Raw genomic sequence first — 15,414 nt, 5'->3', positions numbered from 1 at the left:
GAAGATAAATCCAATTTTAAGGATGTAGTTAATGAAAATTTTCCATTTGTAGGAATTAAAGATCAGTCATTTCAAGATCTGGCTTGTCTTCCTATATATAACATATAGAGCTTGTAATGTTTTTACCTCTTTTTAGATGTCTGCAGACCCCATAAAACTCCATACTCTACTATGAACTACATGCTGTATTATAGAACCATAAAACTACTTCAATCTTAACACTCACCAAACCTTTTATAGAAATAAAATGCCTCTCTATGCTTGCTCCTGCTGATGCAACCACAGAGGTGTTCTCCTTTTTGCTGTTGCTGCCTTTGGAGATAGCTGGACAGTGGATGCCTTCTCAGTCCCTCTCAGTCCCTTGGATCCTACAGATACAGAATAGATTTCTTGTCCTGAACTGGGAAGTTGAAACTGGTTGTGATAATACCCATTCTAACTGATAGGTATGCTCACAGTGTCATTAGGATTGCTCTCCACCAAAAAGTTTGCTTGTGTTTCAACAGTTGCTGATCTGTTCACAAAGTCTTATCAGAAAAAGTCTTATCTTAGTTTCCTTAACTTTTGCTAGTTTATTATTGCATAATAATGAAAACACCAAAAAGTTGCTGTTGCTGTTTTCATTGTTACACTTGGTCTCCTCAATCATCCCTGAACAGGGTCCAGTAATTTCTGGATTTTAATTGTAAAATCCCACACCAAGATACAGAAATATGTTTCACTCTGGGTCAGGATATCCTCTGAGGACACACACCAAGTGTCACAGAACACAGCAGATATATTTTCCTCATAATACATAAACAAATCCACTGAGTGAAGTCACCTTCCTGTGCAGCACCATGTGCTGTGACCATGAGGGACAGGATGTTTGCAGGAGACACTGATCCTCCTGATAATAGGAAGAAAATTTTTGGGTATCTGCCTAATTTACCTGGCTCGCAGGCTCACAGCCAAATTAATCACTGCCTTTCCATCAGAAATATCTGAAGAAGCCACTGGGCTTTCCCCCTCAGTTTCATCTCCTGTTGCAAGACGGATATTGAAACTTACTTTCTTCTAAATTGTTTGGCAGTGAGTTTTGCACGGTTCTGATGATCACGTACGTGGCCAGAGGGTGTTGCTGTATTTGATATTGTCAGGAACACAGACGGGAGCGAGCAAATCCGCTGGGTCCCCTCCAGCAGTGTGTGATTTGTGCCAGCACAGGCCTGCCATGGCTCCTGTAGCTGAGGCCACAGCCGGGCTCTGTGGGGCACAGGCCTGCCATGGCTCCTGTAGCTGAGGCCACAGCAGGGCTCTGTGGGGCACAGGCCTGCCATGGCTCCTGTAGCTGAGGCCACAGCCGGGCTCTGTGGGGCACAGGCCTGCCATGGCTCCTGTAGCTGAGGCCACAGCAGGGCTCTGTGGGGCACAGGCCTGCCATGGCTCCTGTAGCTGAGGGCCACAGCAGGGCTCTGTGGGGCACAGGCCTGCCATGGCTCCTGTAGCTGAGGCCACAGCCGAGCTCTGAGGGGCAGGAACCCTTGAGATCGCGCTCAGGCTCCGCCCCCCCCCGCCCCCTCGCGCTGTGGGCGGGTCTCCCCGCCACGTGACCCGCGTGACGCTCTGGCGGGCCGGTGGCACACGTGACCGCTCTCGCGAGCTCTGGCGCGCGCCGGGCGAGGCCCCGCCCCCTGCCCCCCCCACCCCCCGGCTGCGGCGGCGGAAGGGAAGGGAAGGAGCCGGAGCGCGGCGGCCGCGGCCTGACGGGACCCGGAGCGGAGCCCCCGGCCCGGGCACGGCCCGCACCCCGCACCGCCGAGGTGAGACCGCCCGATGGGCCCCGCGGCCCCGCGCGCTGAGCCCTGCCCGCCCTGAGCCACCCGCGGCCTGCCCCGGGCCTGGCTGGGCCTGCCGGCTGGCGCGGGCCTTCCCCAGGCCCGGCTCCTCTCCCGCCCGCTCCGCCCGCCCCCAGCCCCCGGGAGCGCCGGGAGGGGCCGGCTCCGGCTGCCAGGAGGGTTCCGTGCCGGGGCTCGGGAGGGGCGGCAGCCGGAGGGCGCACACCGCGCTCCGCGGGGTTTGCTGGGGACGTGCATTCATTTTCTGAGGAGCCGGGAGCTCCGAGCCGCGCTGAAGGCCCCGCTGCTCACAGCCCCGAGCCCCGCTGGGCCCCGGACACGGCACGTGTTAGACCCTCTGCTCTTCAGAGCTCTCTTAAGACTGCACAGAAATTAAATGAGCGGCTATCTATAGTCAAATTACTGAACAAATACTCATCATTGAAACTTAATGAGCTGTGTTTCTAACGTGCTAGTAACAGCTTTTTTTGTTGTTGTTGTTTCACCTCGCTTGGACCGCAAGGCGTGATTAAAAAGCATCAAGGCTGTTGTTTTGATGTGGGGTTTGTGTGTGCGTGTGTTCCTTGTAGATGTCAGAAGACCTCGCTAAGCAGTTGGCCAGCTACAAAGCTCAGCTCCAGCAGGTCGAGGCTGCCTTATCTGGCAATGCAGACAATGAGGATTTACTGAAACTGAAGAAAGACTTACAGGTGAGAACTGGAGGGTAGGTGAAATGTCAGGGTCCTTTTACAAGTCTTTTATCTTTCCTAAATGTTTGTCCTATAACAAAAATAAACACTTGGTGGGTTAGTTTCATTCCACATGGCTTGATATAGTCATGGTAGGCTTAGTTTGGGAAAACCCAAAGTATGGTCTATTTTAAAACTATTTTTTTTGGATGAGTAAAAAAAGATATTCTAATTTACAGCAGACTCTTTTACTATAAACATTGGCCAGAGAGGGAAAAGAGATGCCAGTGCTGTCTTTACTGTCTGCTGGGTTTTAATTTTTTTCCCCTGAAGCATTTCTCAAAATCATTATTTTTTATTGCTTTTACTAATGCTGAATCCTGATGGTTTGGCTTACCACGATGTTCTTACTGAGTTCTCAAATAACTTGATCCAGAACCTGCTTACTCATTAAATGCATTTGCAGTGTTAAAAGCTTTGGAGTGTAGTTCTGTATTTATTCCTTGTGCATCTGAGTCTTGGTTGGGCTCCTGTATAAGAAAGGAAGAGTTGCGTTTTTCATCTGTCACAAGACCATAGTGTATTCCTAACAGCTAAAACCCATTTCTGGCCCTTGGGATGTGGTTTAGTGTCAGGAAGGCCACCAGCCTAATTTTAAATGTATGAGTGGTCTTATAGATCCTTGTGCATATAAAGACACATTGGTATATAGCAAATCCCAGCAGTGCTGTTAAAATCTGTTATGAGAGTGCAGGATGTTGCTTCATTTCTGTTGTGGATTGCTTTAGCCATCAGGTGTGAGAATATATAAAACTCCCCAGGTCAAGGTTCAGTGACCACTGCTCTGTATGGAAATAACAGTAATAAATTGGGGCTTCAAAACCAAAACACAGGTAGTGCCTCCAAACAGTGATCTTTAGAATTCCTTTTAAACTGCAAAGGCTTTGTGCCCACAAGGCGCTTTTTAGATCATCTGAATGTGCTCTGTTGTACACTGTTAAAAGCATGTGTATATTTTTATATTTTTAAAATGCACAGCAAAACCCATATGGGATGATATTTCCGATACCAACACGACCTCGGCTTTGATATGCAGAGATCATTGATGTGAAAGGACAACTTGCAAACTTTTTAATAAAAGCTTTCTGCACAGAATGGGGAAGATCTTTACACTTTCGTCCCCAAAAGGTTTGCTATCCGTATGTTCCACCTTGAAAATGACATAATGTTTTGCAGACTTGATATATGCCAACTAAGCCAACAACTGTAAAAGTGGGTTTGATGCGTCAGTGTCCCAACTAAACAGCTTTTTGTCTCTTCAAAAAGATTGTTACTATGTAATTGAAACATCTTTTTCCTACTATAAATACTGATGCATCTTGTATGCTTAGATTATTCTTGAGTAACAAGAATAAATATTAGAAGAAACTGTTACTTAGCTTTTCACGCTTCAGTTCACCAAAGCGTTTCTAGCACAGAGTCTGTGCACCCAAGAACCAAATTTACCTTTTCTAGGATTGATGGCAGCTGTCATCTTCTGTAATTGGAGATGAGATCTGAGGGTGTTGTGCTCTGGAGTGTAGAGCTCTGTCTGGCTTTGTGAAGGCCAGTTGGTCGGGAAAAATCTTGGCAAACTGAGTAGTGTTCCCTGTGGGTCACACCTCCTTATCACGGGGATGTGGCACCAAGCCATGTTGTTCAACCTGTTTGGCTGTACTGAGCTGCTGTGGTAGTCCAAATCCTGCTCAGAAATTTTCTTGGAATGATCTCTTCTCTTAAAGACTCGAGAGCTGTCTCATGACTTGCAATAAAATTAGCATCTCTATCCTGTGAGCTGAGCATTATGGTGTGTGGATATCAGATGAAGACTTTTAGTAAAAGTTTGTTTATTTTAATAGCCTGGTTGTGTAAGGGACTTCATTAAATTCAGAGGATTCTTGATAGACTTGTCTGAAACTATTCACATCCAAGTTCCAAAATAAGCCATCTCTGAGGCAAGAATTAATCAACACTTTGGTGTTAGTGGTAGTTGCAATACCTGAAACACTTGTTTTCAGGAGTGGCTTGTGCCATAGATTTGACCTAGTGAGAGAGATACTTGTCTTTAGCCATGATGCCTCCTGGATTTGCAGAATACAGCTACCTCTATGTTGAGCAATAGTTTGAGATTCTGCACCTGGGAGGGAAAATTAGGCTAATGCTGTATGTTCTCAAATTAGGTAACTTGATAATGAAAATCTGTTGTGCTTCAGCTGTGGTATTAGGAAAATGGTGAGCTAAGTACTAGAAACAGTTGTGTGTTCCTGTGCTCACAATTGCTACTGCTCATGCTCACTGGAGTACTTAACCAGCAGTTCCTCCAAAGCAAAGAGCAAAAGTTTTATTAGCTGTTGGAAATTCAGACATTAACATGCTGCAACAGAAGCAAACTGTTAGGCTATTGATGCTGGTCGTTTAGTTTATCAGATAAAAGTGCACGTAAGTTTATGTTGTATTAACTTACTTGGGAAGTTCTTACAATCCTTTAGGTTCCTAAGGGATGATGAGCAGCTCCCTTACTGCATTTTCCTGAGTCTTTGTATGCCCACAGCTGAAGTAAGATGTGAAACAGGGAGGAGAGTTCAGGCTCCAGGGAGCCTCAGTTGAACACTGTCTGTAACCCTCCCCTGACTTAAATGTTTACTGTTTGTTAGGAGAGTGACAATGGTTCATGCTGAGGTACTCAAAGAACTGAAGAATTTTTCCTCTTTAGGGCTGGAAAAGTTTCTTTGCATTATACTGAAAGTTTACATGGCCCTTTAGGTGCCGTCTCCTTTGACTTTTAACACTAGTGAAAAAGAGAGGTCTTGATTGCTTAGTCTCTAATGTAACATTTACAGGAAATTGGGAGAGGTTTTTGCAAGCTCCTGCTGCAAATGAATGATAAATAAAGGAACTGGGGAATTTTGTTACTTTGTCATCTTGGATTAGCAAGGGAAGGCCTGACCTGAAATCTCAAAGTCAGGGAACTTAAAAAAAAAAAACAAAGACTTCTCTCAAAATGACTTAAGGAAATCAGTTCTTTAGCATGTACTCCGATGCTTTCTAACAAAATGAGAGGGCTTCACAGCTTGGAGGGTGCTCTGCCACCCTGACTCTGGATGTTACAGTTCAGCCAGTGAGAGAAATGCTATAAAAAATAATAGGCTACTGTTCAAAGATTTGAAGAGGGCATGGGCAGCTTTACAGCAGTACAGTGAAGACCATACATATTTTCATCTACAACTGCAATTAATGAGTTTAATTAAATTATTAAAAAATCAAAGTGAGTGTAATTAACACATCAGCAATCAATATAATACAGTAACTTTAAAAAAAAAAAAACCAAACCAAAACCAGTAAGCTTGGGGTAAAAATATACTTGGTAAGAGGAATTTGAAATATTATTCTTTGTGGGTTTTTTGTCTTTTGCAGGAAGTCATAGAGTTAACCAAAGATCTCCTTTCAACACAACCTTCGGAAACTCTCGCAAGTTCTGACAGTTCTGCCTCTGCCCTGCCCAGTCACTCATGGAAGGTTGGGGATAGGTGTATGGCCATATGGAGTGAGGATGGACAGTAAGTGTAGAACACTTCTCTAACAGTTACATGAAATAGTTCAATGGTAAGAGACTTTCATTCAGTTTGAATTGAACAGGGTGACTAAAAGCAAAAAGAAATTAGGAAATAAATGGGGTATGAAGTGTTCTTGGACTGTTTATTAAAGGTCAGTATTTCAGGTAGCAGAGAGATAGGGGGTTACTTATAAAAATGCCCTTTTTGTCACTAACCTTATAAAAGTAGAGTAACTTTTGTAAATTACCATTTGTTGAGTAATAAATGGCAGATTGAAAGAACTAGTCAGTTAGGACAGTCTTTTGTAAAGCTTTTGTGATGTGTAGTTCACAATTTGTCATTGCATATCTGTCACTGATTACTATGAAGAAAAATTCTTGCTGTATCTCAGTTTGGGCCTCTAATTGGAAATTATTTTAAAATTTTAAATTGAAAATGCTGCATTTGGCTATAAAACAACTAACTATGTAATATAACTATAGAACTAATAAATATTTTGGGTTTGGTCTCCTCTATGTTAGACTGTGTAGTTCTGGGAACCCAAGCAGATCATTCTGACTCTATAAACTTTGAAATACACATTTAAAAGTTAGTTTTCATACTGCAAATGTGTAACTGTTGCAGCTTTTAAAAAATAACTGTTTATGCAGGAGCAATATCCCAATTGTTACCACTTAAAGAAAGGCTCTATTATTTGATGAACACTCTTCTCTTAAAAATGTAGTAACCATGTAAAGATTTTGGTATAGCTATTGATGTCTTAAGTAGAAATCTAATCTAAAAGTGAACAGTTCTTCCATTTATTAATGAGTAAAATGTTTTTGTGTTGGAATTTATAAACTGAATCTCTTAGTCTTAGGTCACCAATGGGTCTTTTTTTTTTGGTCTGATCCCTTGGTTACAGGATCAGAGCTTGGGGAAGAGGGTGTCAGTGTTCACTGAAGTGCATCTTATTGGACTTAATTGTTCTGCTTTTTTTAGAAAAGCTTTCTTCTGTTGCAGGATTTCTAAAGTGAGCAGTGTTTCATAAAGAGCTAGCCAGACTTCTGAGTTTTCATGTGTTTTCACCTAACTCAGCTCAAGATATTGGCCCACTGAAAACACACAAGAAATTAATTGAGTAAATTTTAATTGGAATATTGTCTATGAAACATTACATTTTTTTCCTCTGTTTGCTCTAGATATGTCCTTTTGTCCTGAAGTTAGACACAGTTATTTTAAATATTTTTGGAAATGTCACTTGTCTTTTTTTTTTCCCCCATTTTGAGGTCAGTTTGTCCGAAGTGTTTCATACACATAAATATGAAATGGACTGATTTCTGTGAAAATTTCGAAATTGCTGTTTTAAATCAGTAAGAGAACTTTCAAACTTTAAAATATTGAAGAGGGAATGTTTCAAAAGCTTCAGTTTTTTATAATTCTTTGTCCTGTGGAGAAAAATGGAACCAAAGCTTTGCACTTCTGAGCTGACATTTTCTAAAACTCCTCAGTGAATTCTGTGAATGCACTATTTTTTTTTCCTATCCCGTGACCTGCCAGAATTAAAACCAAATCAGGATATCTTGTTATATTGGCCCCAGCATTAATCATTAGTTGTGATAACTGTGAGGTCATTGCTTATTGAAGCTAAAGGTCAAATACAGCAGATTACAGTCATTGTACCTGTCTCCCTTTGACCTTAAGACAATAATCTCTTGGTTTGATTTGTGTATTGCCCCTGAAAATGAGCTGGTATCTGCACATTTTTCACTTAGTGGCATTAGCTGGCTGATGTAGGTGTTGAAGGGCTGAGTATTAAAGCTTTACTCACATGCTTACAGCCATGATATCTTTACAGGTGTTACGAAGCTGAGATTGAAGAAATAGATGAGGAGAATGGAACAGCTGCTGTTACATTTGCTGGATATGGCAATGCTGAAGTCACACCCCTGTTCAACCTGAAGCCTGTGGAAGAGGGAAGGAAAGCAAAAGAGGACAGTGGCAACAAACCCATGTCCAAGTAAGTAATACACAGACAGAAGTCTGAATGCTGCTTTGTGGGTTGGTTTGGGGTTGGTTGTTTTTTCTTTGTCTTCCTCAGCTATTAAAATCAGTTAATGGAATAGGGGTTTTTTTGTTTGCTTTTGTTTCAAATTTACATTTACTTAGTATCCTGCTGTGTCTAATACAGGAAGGTATTTGTATGGGCTGATTTTTTTTTTTTTTTATTGTGGGGAAAAAGAAAGGTGGTATGAGTCTTTGGAGTTTGGTATACCCGATGATCCCTTCCCTAAAAGGTTGTTCTAAGGATGCTGCATTGTGGCACAGATTGACTCCTTCAACTTCCTTATCTTCACTGAAGTAATCTTTGTCCTTTTCCTTCCATCCCTGTCCAACAATTGGTAGCATCTCAGAGTCCTGGAGGCCTCTAGAAAAGTTTGGGCTTTTCACTCCAATGGGTTATTTACATTTTCCAAACACAAGATGTTTCTGAAATGTACAAGTGCTGATAGGTCCCTTTTCACCCAGAAATGAGCTGCACTCAATCCCATGTGTTGCTGTGTTTGGCATGGGCTCCTCAGGCGTGCTGGTAGTTGTTGTTATGCCAAATACCTAAATTAGCAAGGTAATGCTTATTAACAGAAAGATTGTTTGGATTTTTAGGGTTTTGGGTTGTTTTTTTTTTTACCTCCTAGAAGTGGTGAATATTTACAAGCTCTATTTCTGTATTTTACTTCTGGAAAACTAATGTGCATGTCTGTTTTACAGAAAGATTTTAGTTTGTTACAGGAAGAGAAACAATCATAAAATGTGGGGTTTGTTTTTTTTCCTTTTCTACAGAAAAGAGATGATAGCCCAGCAACGGGAGTATAAAAAGAAGAAAGCTTTGAAAAAAGCTCAGAGAATTAAAGAACTTGAACAGGAGCGAGAGGACCAGAAAGTCAAGTGGCAACAGTTTAACAACAGAGCCTATTCTAAAAACAAAAAAGGCCAGGTTTGTTTACTTTTGTCAGTATGTGATTAGCAACAGGGCACAACTTCAGTGCAGTACCTGGGGAGAAAGAAGGTGGTTTTTAAAGGGATGCAACATGGGAACTTTGGTGTCTTTGGGATTCTGAAGTGTGCATTTTTGTATTCTGTGCACTTCAAATTCCTGGGGTTTTTACTGGATTGTTTTGAAGGAGTGCTGCTCTTAAGAGAGTGAACTTGCACTTGGCTGGCAGAGCTGGGCTTGCATCAGTTGCCTCCTGGTGTTTCTTGGAGCCAAGAACCTGAGGGCCCCTCTAAACCTCCAAGTCTGGCCTCTCAGTGTGTTGATGACCCAGCAGACACAGTGCTGAGGATGTGCCTTGCAACAGCAAGTGCTGGGCAGAAAAGGTAGTGAGGACATTAAGTCTTACTCCATTCCTGTCATGGCTTGACCAAGGCTGCCAGACATAGTGGTAAAACTTGAGTCTTCCTTTTGAGCAATTATTAGAATTGCCCGTAGGAGAGGTGAATTTATTCATTATTGGCCTGACCTGAGATCCTCAGTACCACAATCACATCCAGTACTGAGGTGCCAGAAGTTCCCAGCCCCATTGCTGTCAACACATCACAGCTGGGGTGGCCATTAGAAAGTGTGCCCATCTGTAGGGCAAAAGTTGAGACTGTTAAAGCACTTCAGATGGTGATGATTGCTTGTTTGTGGTGGTGGTTTTTTTTTTTTTTTTTTTTTTTTTTGGTTTGTTTGTTTGTTTGTTTGTTTGTTTGTTTGTAAAAGGCAGCTAGTAATTATTCAGAAATGGTGTTTTCTGTTTTATTTCCAGGTGAAAAGGAGTATTTTTGCTTCCCCTGAGAGTGTAACTGGCAAGGTTGGCGTTGGAACATGTGGAATTGCAGACAAACCTATGACGCAGTATCAAGATACCTCTAAATATAATGTCAGGCATCTTATGCCTCAGTAACAGGTGAAAAAGGTGGAACTTCATCTCTGCAGGGCTTTACACTTACCTTTTTATCATTATATTTTTCTAAAAGTAAATTATTTGTTGGCACATAGTGAGTAGTCCATTTTGTCACCATCACTTTGGCTTAAGCTGATTTGAGCCTTAAATCTCCAGCTATTGATTTGAACCCCCCCCAAACATTAAACTTTTTGTAGCAGGTAAATGTTCACAAACTGCGGTTGCCTATTACTTTCAAAGCAGTATTTGTCTGCAGCTTTGAATCTTTCATTCATACCAGTAGTGAAGGTTTTTTTGTTTTTTTGTTTTTTTTTTTTAAAAAGTGGTGGTATAAAAATGGCACCTTAAGAGCCTCCCTGGTTTCTGTAGTCATGGTGCTGTCTGTGACATGCTCAGCATTACAGAGCTGCTGCAGCTCTGGGAGAGCTTACGTGTCACATGGAATTGCTAAGGAAGTTTAAATAACTCCCTTACAAATCCACTGCAGATCGATTTGTACAGCTGTAAATGAGGGCAGAACAGGGCTGATAGGGTCTTTATTACTAATGAATTATTTACGTTCTAGAAACAATAAATTTGACTTAATTCCAGTCCAAATTTCTTGCGCTTGAATTTAAGCAGAGGAGATGCTGTTTCTTGTTGGTTGTTCTTCTGTTTGTTTGTTTTATAAATACTCATCAAATTATAATAGGAAGTTAATGAAATGTAACCAGAAAACCATAGGACAAGGAACTGTACTTCGGAGTCCCCACCCATCCCCAGGGACCAGAGCTGGAGTGTAACTGGTTGTGCTGTGGAAAGGAGCTGTCCTGTCCTCCCTTGTAGATCTTGTAGGTGTGTTGGTACAGTCACAGACCTGTTGGTACAGTCACAGCAGTGAGAGCCTGTGCCTGGGCCCCCATCCAGACAAGGAGAACCACAACCCAGCAGATCTGAATGCCTGGATCCCAATTAGTTAGTTGTGAGTGAGTAAAGGTTAGTTGGGAGTTTTTATCCTTACATAACTGATTTGCCCTAGTGTCCATTGTACCTTCAGCTGTATTACAATGCTGCTGAGCCCCTTCAGTTTTCTTCAGGAATCCACGTGTAAAAGCTCTAGCTTTTTTGTACTCTCTGTGATTTGCTTTCCTCTGTTCCTTGTCTTGCACTTACGGTAGTGATGCCACCTCTGAACCCGTAATGTGTTTAAAGAAGTTAATGGGTAGCCCTGTATACAATGTAGATATTATTTTTGTAAAATCTAGGGCTGAGTTAATGGACAAGAGTACATCAGCTATTTCCCCCATTAAATAAAATGTGTGTCTTGTCCATTAACCCTGACCATTATTTCCCTGTATATTATGTTAATGTAGCTCATTTTGTAATTTGTTAACTAGATCAGGTCACGTCAGCAATTGTTGATGCACTGATTGGTGGAAATGTCCATCAGTTACCTGAGTCACAACTCAAGCTAAACTCTACAAGCAGTAGTTTAGAATCCATACATAGAAAAAGGTTCTCCCTATAATGGGAGAAGGTGATTTTTATGAATACAAAGTGTGTTAATTTCAGTTTTGTATGTTTAACTTTTATTAAATAAAGTGTTTAAAATCTGCTGGATATGTTTAGTGTAGTGGAATTATTCATGGGGGAGGATAATGGTAAAGAATCAGGACAGGAGTGTGTACAGCAGAATCTGCTGTGGACAGAATGTCATACTCAAAAGTGGCTCTGAAGTACAGCACACTCATTGCAAGATGAAGTAGGTGTTGCTTAATTCCTCATCTTCACTGGTAGCAGGGGGGTTAAATTTTGTTCTGCATAGAAAACATCTCAAGAGTGAAATCTGTGTTTTAGAAAGGGAGTTTGTACTGCAGCCTGCAGCTACAAAGACATGTCCCAGCAGTGACATTAACTAGGTGACAGTCGTGCCACACTGACAGCTCAGTGCTGAGGAAGGTCACCTGTCATCTTTCACAGGTGGCTGTGATACAGTGTCCCTTTCACTTATCCAAAAAGAGCATCTTGAAGTCAGAACTGACACATGCTAAAACAGGCAGACCGGAAGTTTTCAGGAAGCCCATTCTGAACTCCACCTGTTAACATAACATAGTCTTTGGAAAAGAAGGCTCAGTCCCTACGTGACATGCACTACATCTGCTTATCTTTATTGCAGTAAATACCATCCCAGGGCTATTAATTCGTTCACGAGCCCTGGAGAACAATAAAAGTGAGTCATCAGAACACAATGGGTGTGTGAGCCTCCTCTGCAAGGGATAGTCCAGCCCAAATTCTTACAGCTGAACCTTAAAAAAAAAAAAAAAAAAACCTCAGCAAAACTCATACATATCCAATAAGAAATTTACCATCACCCCTTTTAATGGGGGTGAACTTTGCAGTAACTGTTCTGTTGGGCATTGCAATGAAGCGCTGAAAGAAAGTTTTGATTGGCTTTTTCCTGAATCACCTTACCTGGAATAAGTGAAACAGACCACTGTGGCCTGGTCTGATCTATGAAGAGAAAACATCTGAGAACTTATATGAACAAAAATGCCACCCTACCAAAACTGCTGTGTTGGCTGCACAGCCATTCCTTACAGCACATCAGGGTTTTTTTATGCTCTTTCCCCATCTGCAGGATGCGCCAGTTCATTGTAATCTGGCTTTGGAATACAGCCTTAGTAAAGTGGCTTGAGAAATTCATGTAATAAAAATCAATCTTGAGTGAAGCAATGCCAGTAATTGCCAAAACACGAGTTCCTTATATTACAAATTCTGAGTTGACCCGAAATATGGGGCTGATGGTGTTTTAGTTGGTTGGGGTTTTTTACAATTTATTTTCCAGTTTTATTATCTGGTCTACACAGCAAGAAGCCTGAGAACTCATGCTCTGCTTTGGGCCTTTGCATACAAATTACCTACCCCAGTGCCAGCAAATCCTGCTATAGGCAGAGAGTACTTAAAAACACTGAAATGACAGGGAAAGTTACTGTAAAAGAGTTCAAATCCCCCAAGCTATAGACATGAAAGAGATATTTGTCAGAGAACAGAAATTTATGCCTGTCAGATAAGGGTACTGTGCAAAATGACCAGTATGGCCTGCATGTTTCCTCTTCAACCATTTCCTATAGGGCCTTACTTTTACCTAGCACAGCCTCAGTCCGCTGCAAATTGAAACCCATTGTGGAAATTAAACCAGTATAAACCCGACTCAGATCTAGGATTGCCCCCCTCAGTTTAAGTATTTAGAAGTCTCAACAGCAGCAAATTGAAATTCTCATGGTTATGGCAATCCGTTTCTCTTTTGCCTTTCCTAAAGCCAGTGAGTGCTCTCACTTATTTATGTAGCTGCTTGGTCTCACAGGTTTGTAAATACAAAAAAGGACTTTACCTGAGAGGACTGCAATTCCATAACAGAGATGTTTAGAAGGCAAAATCCACAGCAAAATTCTGTCCTTCCCCTTGAGGTTCTGCTCACCTGCAGCAGCTGTGTCAGGGTCTTGGGAAACAACCATTCTCTTGCAACAGGAAAACATTCCTGGGCCAGGCCCAAGAAAAAGACAGCTGCCTGGCAGCTGGTGCTGCTCTCTGCATTGCAATTTTCCCACTCTTTATCTGGGCTCTAAAAACCTTCACTTAGATGGTAAAATAAGGAGGGACATTTGCATTGGGATGATGGTGCCACCTACCCAAGCCAGCTGTGGTCTTGAGCTGAAGGCTCTGCTACACAAAAGCACTTGCAATGTTTTGTTCTGTAAAGCAATTCCTTTTCTACACTGAACTCACCTGGCAATGACTCCTTGATCTGTGCAGAACTGCAAAGCCTTCCCACAGTGGATGCTGACTGAAGAAGTCTTGCTCTCACCTAGACTGAAAGGTGCTGTTACTTTCCAAATAGACATTATCCATGAGGAATATGAGTGATGCTACATTTTATACCTTACCTGTCTGACTGGCCTGCTGAAACTGGTATTTCCTGGGGTGATGGATACTATTGTGTAGTTATCTACCACTTTGGGACAGGAAAGAGTATTTCCCCATCAAGCCTTCCAGGAGGAGATCCAAAACAATTAATTGTTTTAAGACATATTTTTGAAAGGGGATTAAATGGAAAGAATTTCTTAACCTTAGCTGAATGGAGCATTAGCAAGAGCACTGGTAGCCCAAGTCACAGCCTAGGCCTGTGTATGTTTTAACTACCAACCATAATATTAAAACCACCATAAAATGCTTTAAATTCCTTCATGGCTTATTTTGCTTTGCTGTAACATCCCTCAAGATCCAAATTAATTCTCACTGAAGCTGTATCCTTGCTGTATTTAAATAAAACTTCATCACATGTCTGCAGCACAGCAGTCTGCAAACCAAGATGTTGGATGACTTGCTAAAGGCCAAACTGCCCAGCTCACCCCACTGCTTGCTCCGGGCCTCACTGGGGTACTACAAACCAAGGGGCTGACTTTTTCCAGTGTGATAAAAATAAATTGCTACCCACAGCTTTTACAGCATGGTTACTGTTGAAGATCTTCCCAGAAGAAATGATATTTCACACCTTTGACCTGCATCAGCCAGGTCAGCAGCACCGTGTGACTCAACTGTTCAGTTCCATACAAGCCCACACCTTGAACACATCCAGCCTTCTCAGTGGCTGCTCAGCGATCCCTGATCCTCAACATTTTTGATGGGATCTCAACACATGCATGTTGTGAGACTTCTTTAGTTTTGGCAGCACCCCAAACGGAACCCCTCCATGAAAGGTATTGAGTACCACAGCCACAACACCAATACCCACAAACGCCCTGCTCCTGCCTAACAACTAAACACATCAATCCTCTTTGCAGGAAGAAATGAGCAGAGAAGCAGAAGTCAGTACTGGGGTATTATTCTAGTTAAACAACCTGCCTTTCAGTAAAAGGAAAACCTTACCTGTGCAGATGTCACTCTCCTGTATTCATCCTCCCAAATGTCACTCAGATCTGTTGGCATATTTCAAGAAAATGTGACAGCACATCAGTGTTTTCTAGGTATTTTGTGCAGACTGGGGAACAGAGGGGCAGAAGGACACACTCCTCTTCCCTGAGGGTCCCACAGGACAATTCAGAGATTGTATTGCTGATGCAGAGGAGTTTCAGTCACTATCAAGTCACAGAATTTCTCACTCACTGGACAATCTGTCCATGCAAAAAAGCTCCAGGAAAAAAAAAATAGGACTTTATTTTGCTTTTATATAGTTTTTCATTATTATTGCCTCCCCAACCTCAGAACAAAGTCCTGGTTTTTTACCATTCTCTTCCAGGAAGTGACCCTGATTTCTCTCTCCAATGATGCACATTTGGTGTCAGAAAAAATGCCACAATGAAAGCTGGGTGGGGAGAAAACAGAATGACTGTCTCCAGTTAGAGCAGCCAAT

The 15,414-nt window shown here is 42.1% G+C and overlaps 1 protein-coding gene and 1 long non-coding RNA gene across 2 annotated transcripts; one reads left to right on the top strand and one right to left on the bottom strand.

Moving 5' to 3' along the window:
* Nucleotides 1-1,702: 1,702 nt before the first annotated feature.
* Nucleotides 1,703-10,326, top strand: SMNDC1 (survival motor neuron domain containing 1). The gene is made up of 6 exons (XM_083866450.1): nt 1,703-1,802; nt 2,408-2,527; nt 5,960-6,102; nt 7,937-8,098; nt 8,920-9,073; nt 9,888-10,326. The coding sequence occupies exons 2-6, from the start codon at nt 2,408-2,410 to the stop codon at nt 10,023-10,025; spliced, it is 717 nt and encodes a 238-aa protein (XP_083722576.1). The 5' UTR covers nt 1,703-1,802; the 3' UTR covers nt 10,026-10,326.
* Nucleotides 10,327-12,146: 1,820 nt separating this feature from the next.
* On the bottom strand, nt 12,147-14,893 carry LOC310912164. Its single transcript, XR_014590626.1, has 2 exons — nt 13,791-14,893; nt 12,147-12,310 (listed from the first exon to the last, which is right to left on the bottom strand). It is a non-coding gene; the product is annotated as an uncharacterized lncRNA (long non-coding RNA).
* Between the last annotated feature and the right edge of the window lie 521 nt (nt 14,894-15,414).

The sequence above is a fragment of the Zosterops lateralis genome (assembly GCF_965231275.1).
Source record: "Zosterops lateralis genome assembly, chromosome: 8".
Classification (NCBI taxonomy): domain Eukaryota; kingdom Metazoa; phylum Chordata; class Aves; order Passeriformes; family Zosteropidae; genus Zosterops; species Zosterops lateralis.
Note: the sequence above shows the minus strand (reverse complement) of the source record. Positions and strands in the feature narration are given on the sequence as shown.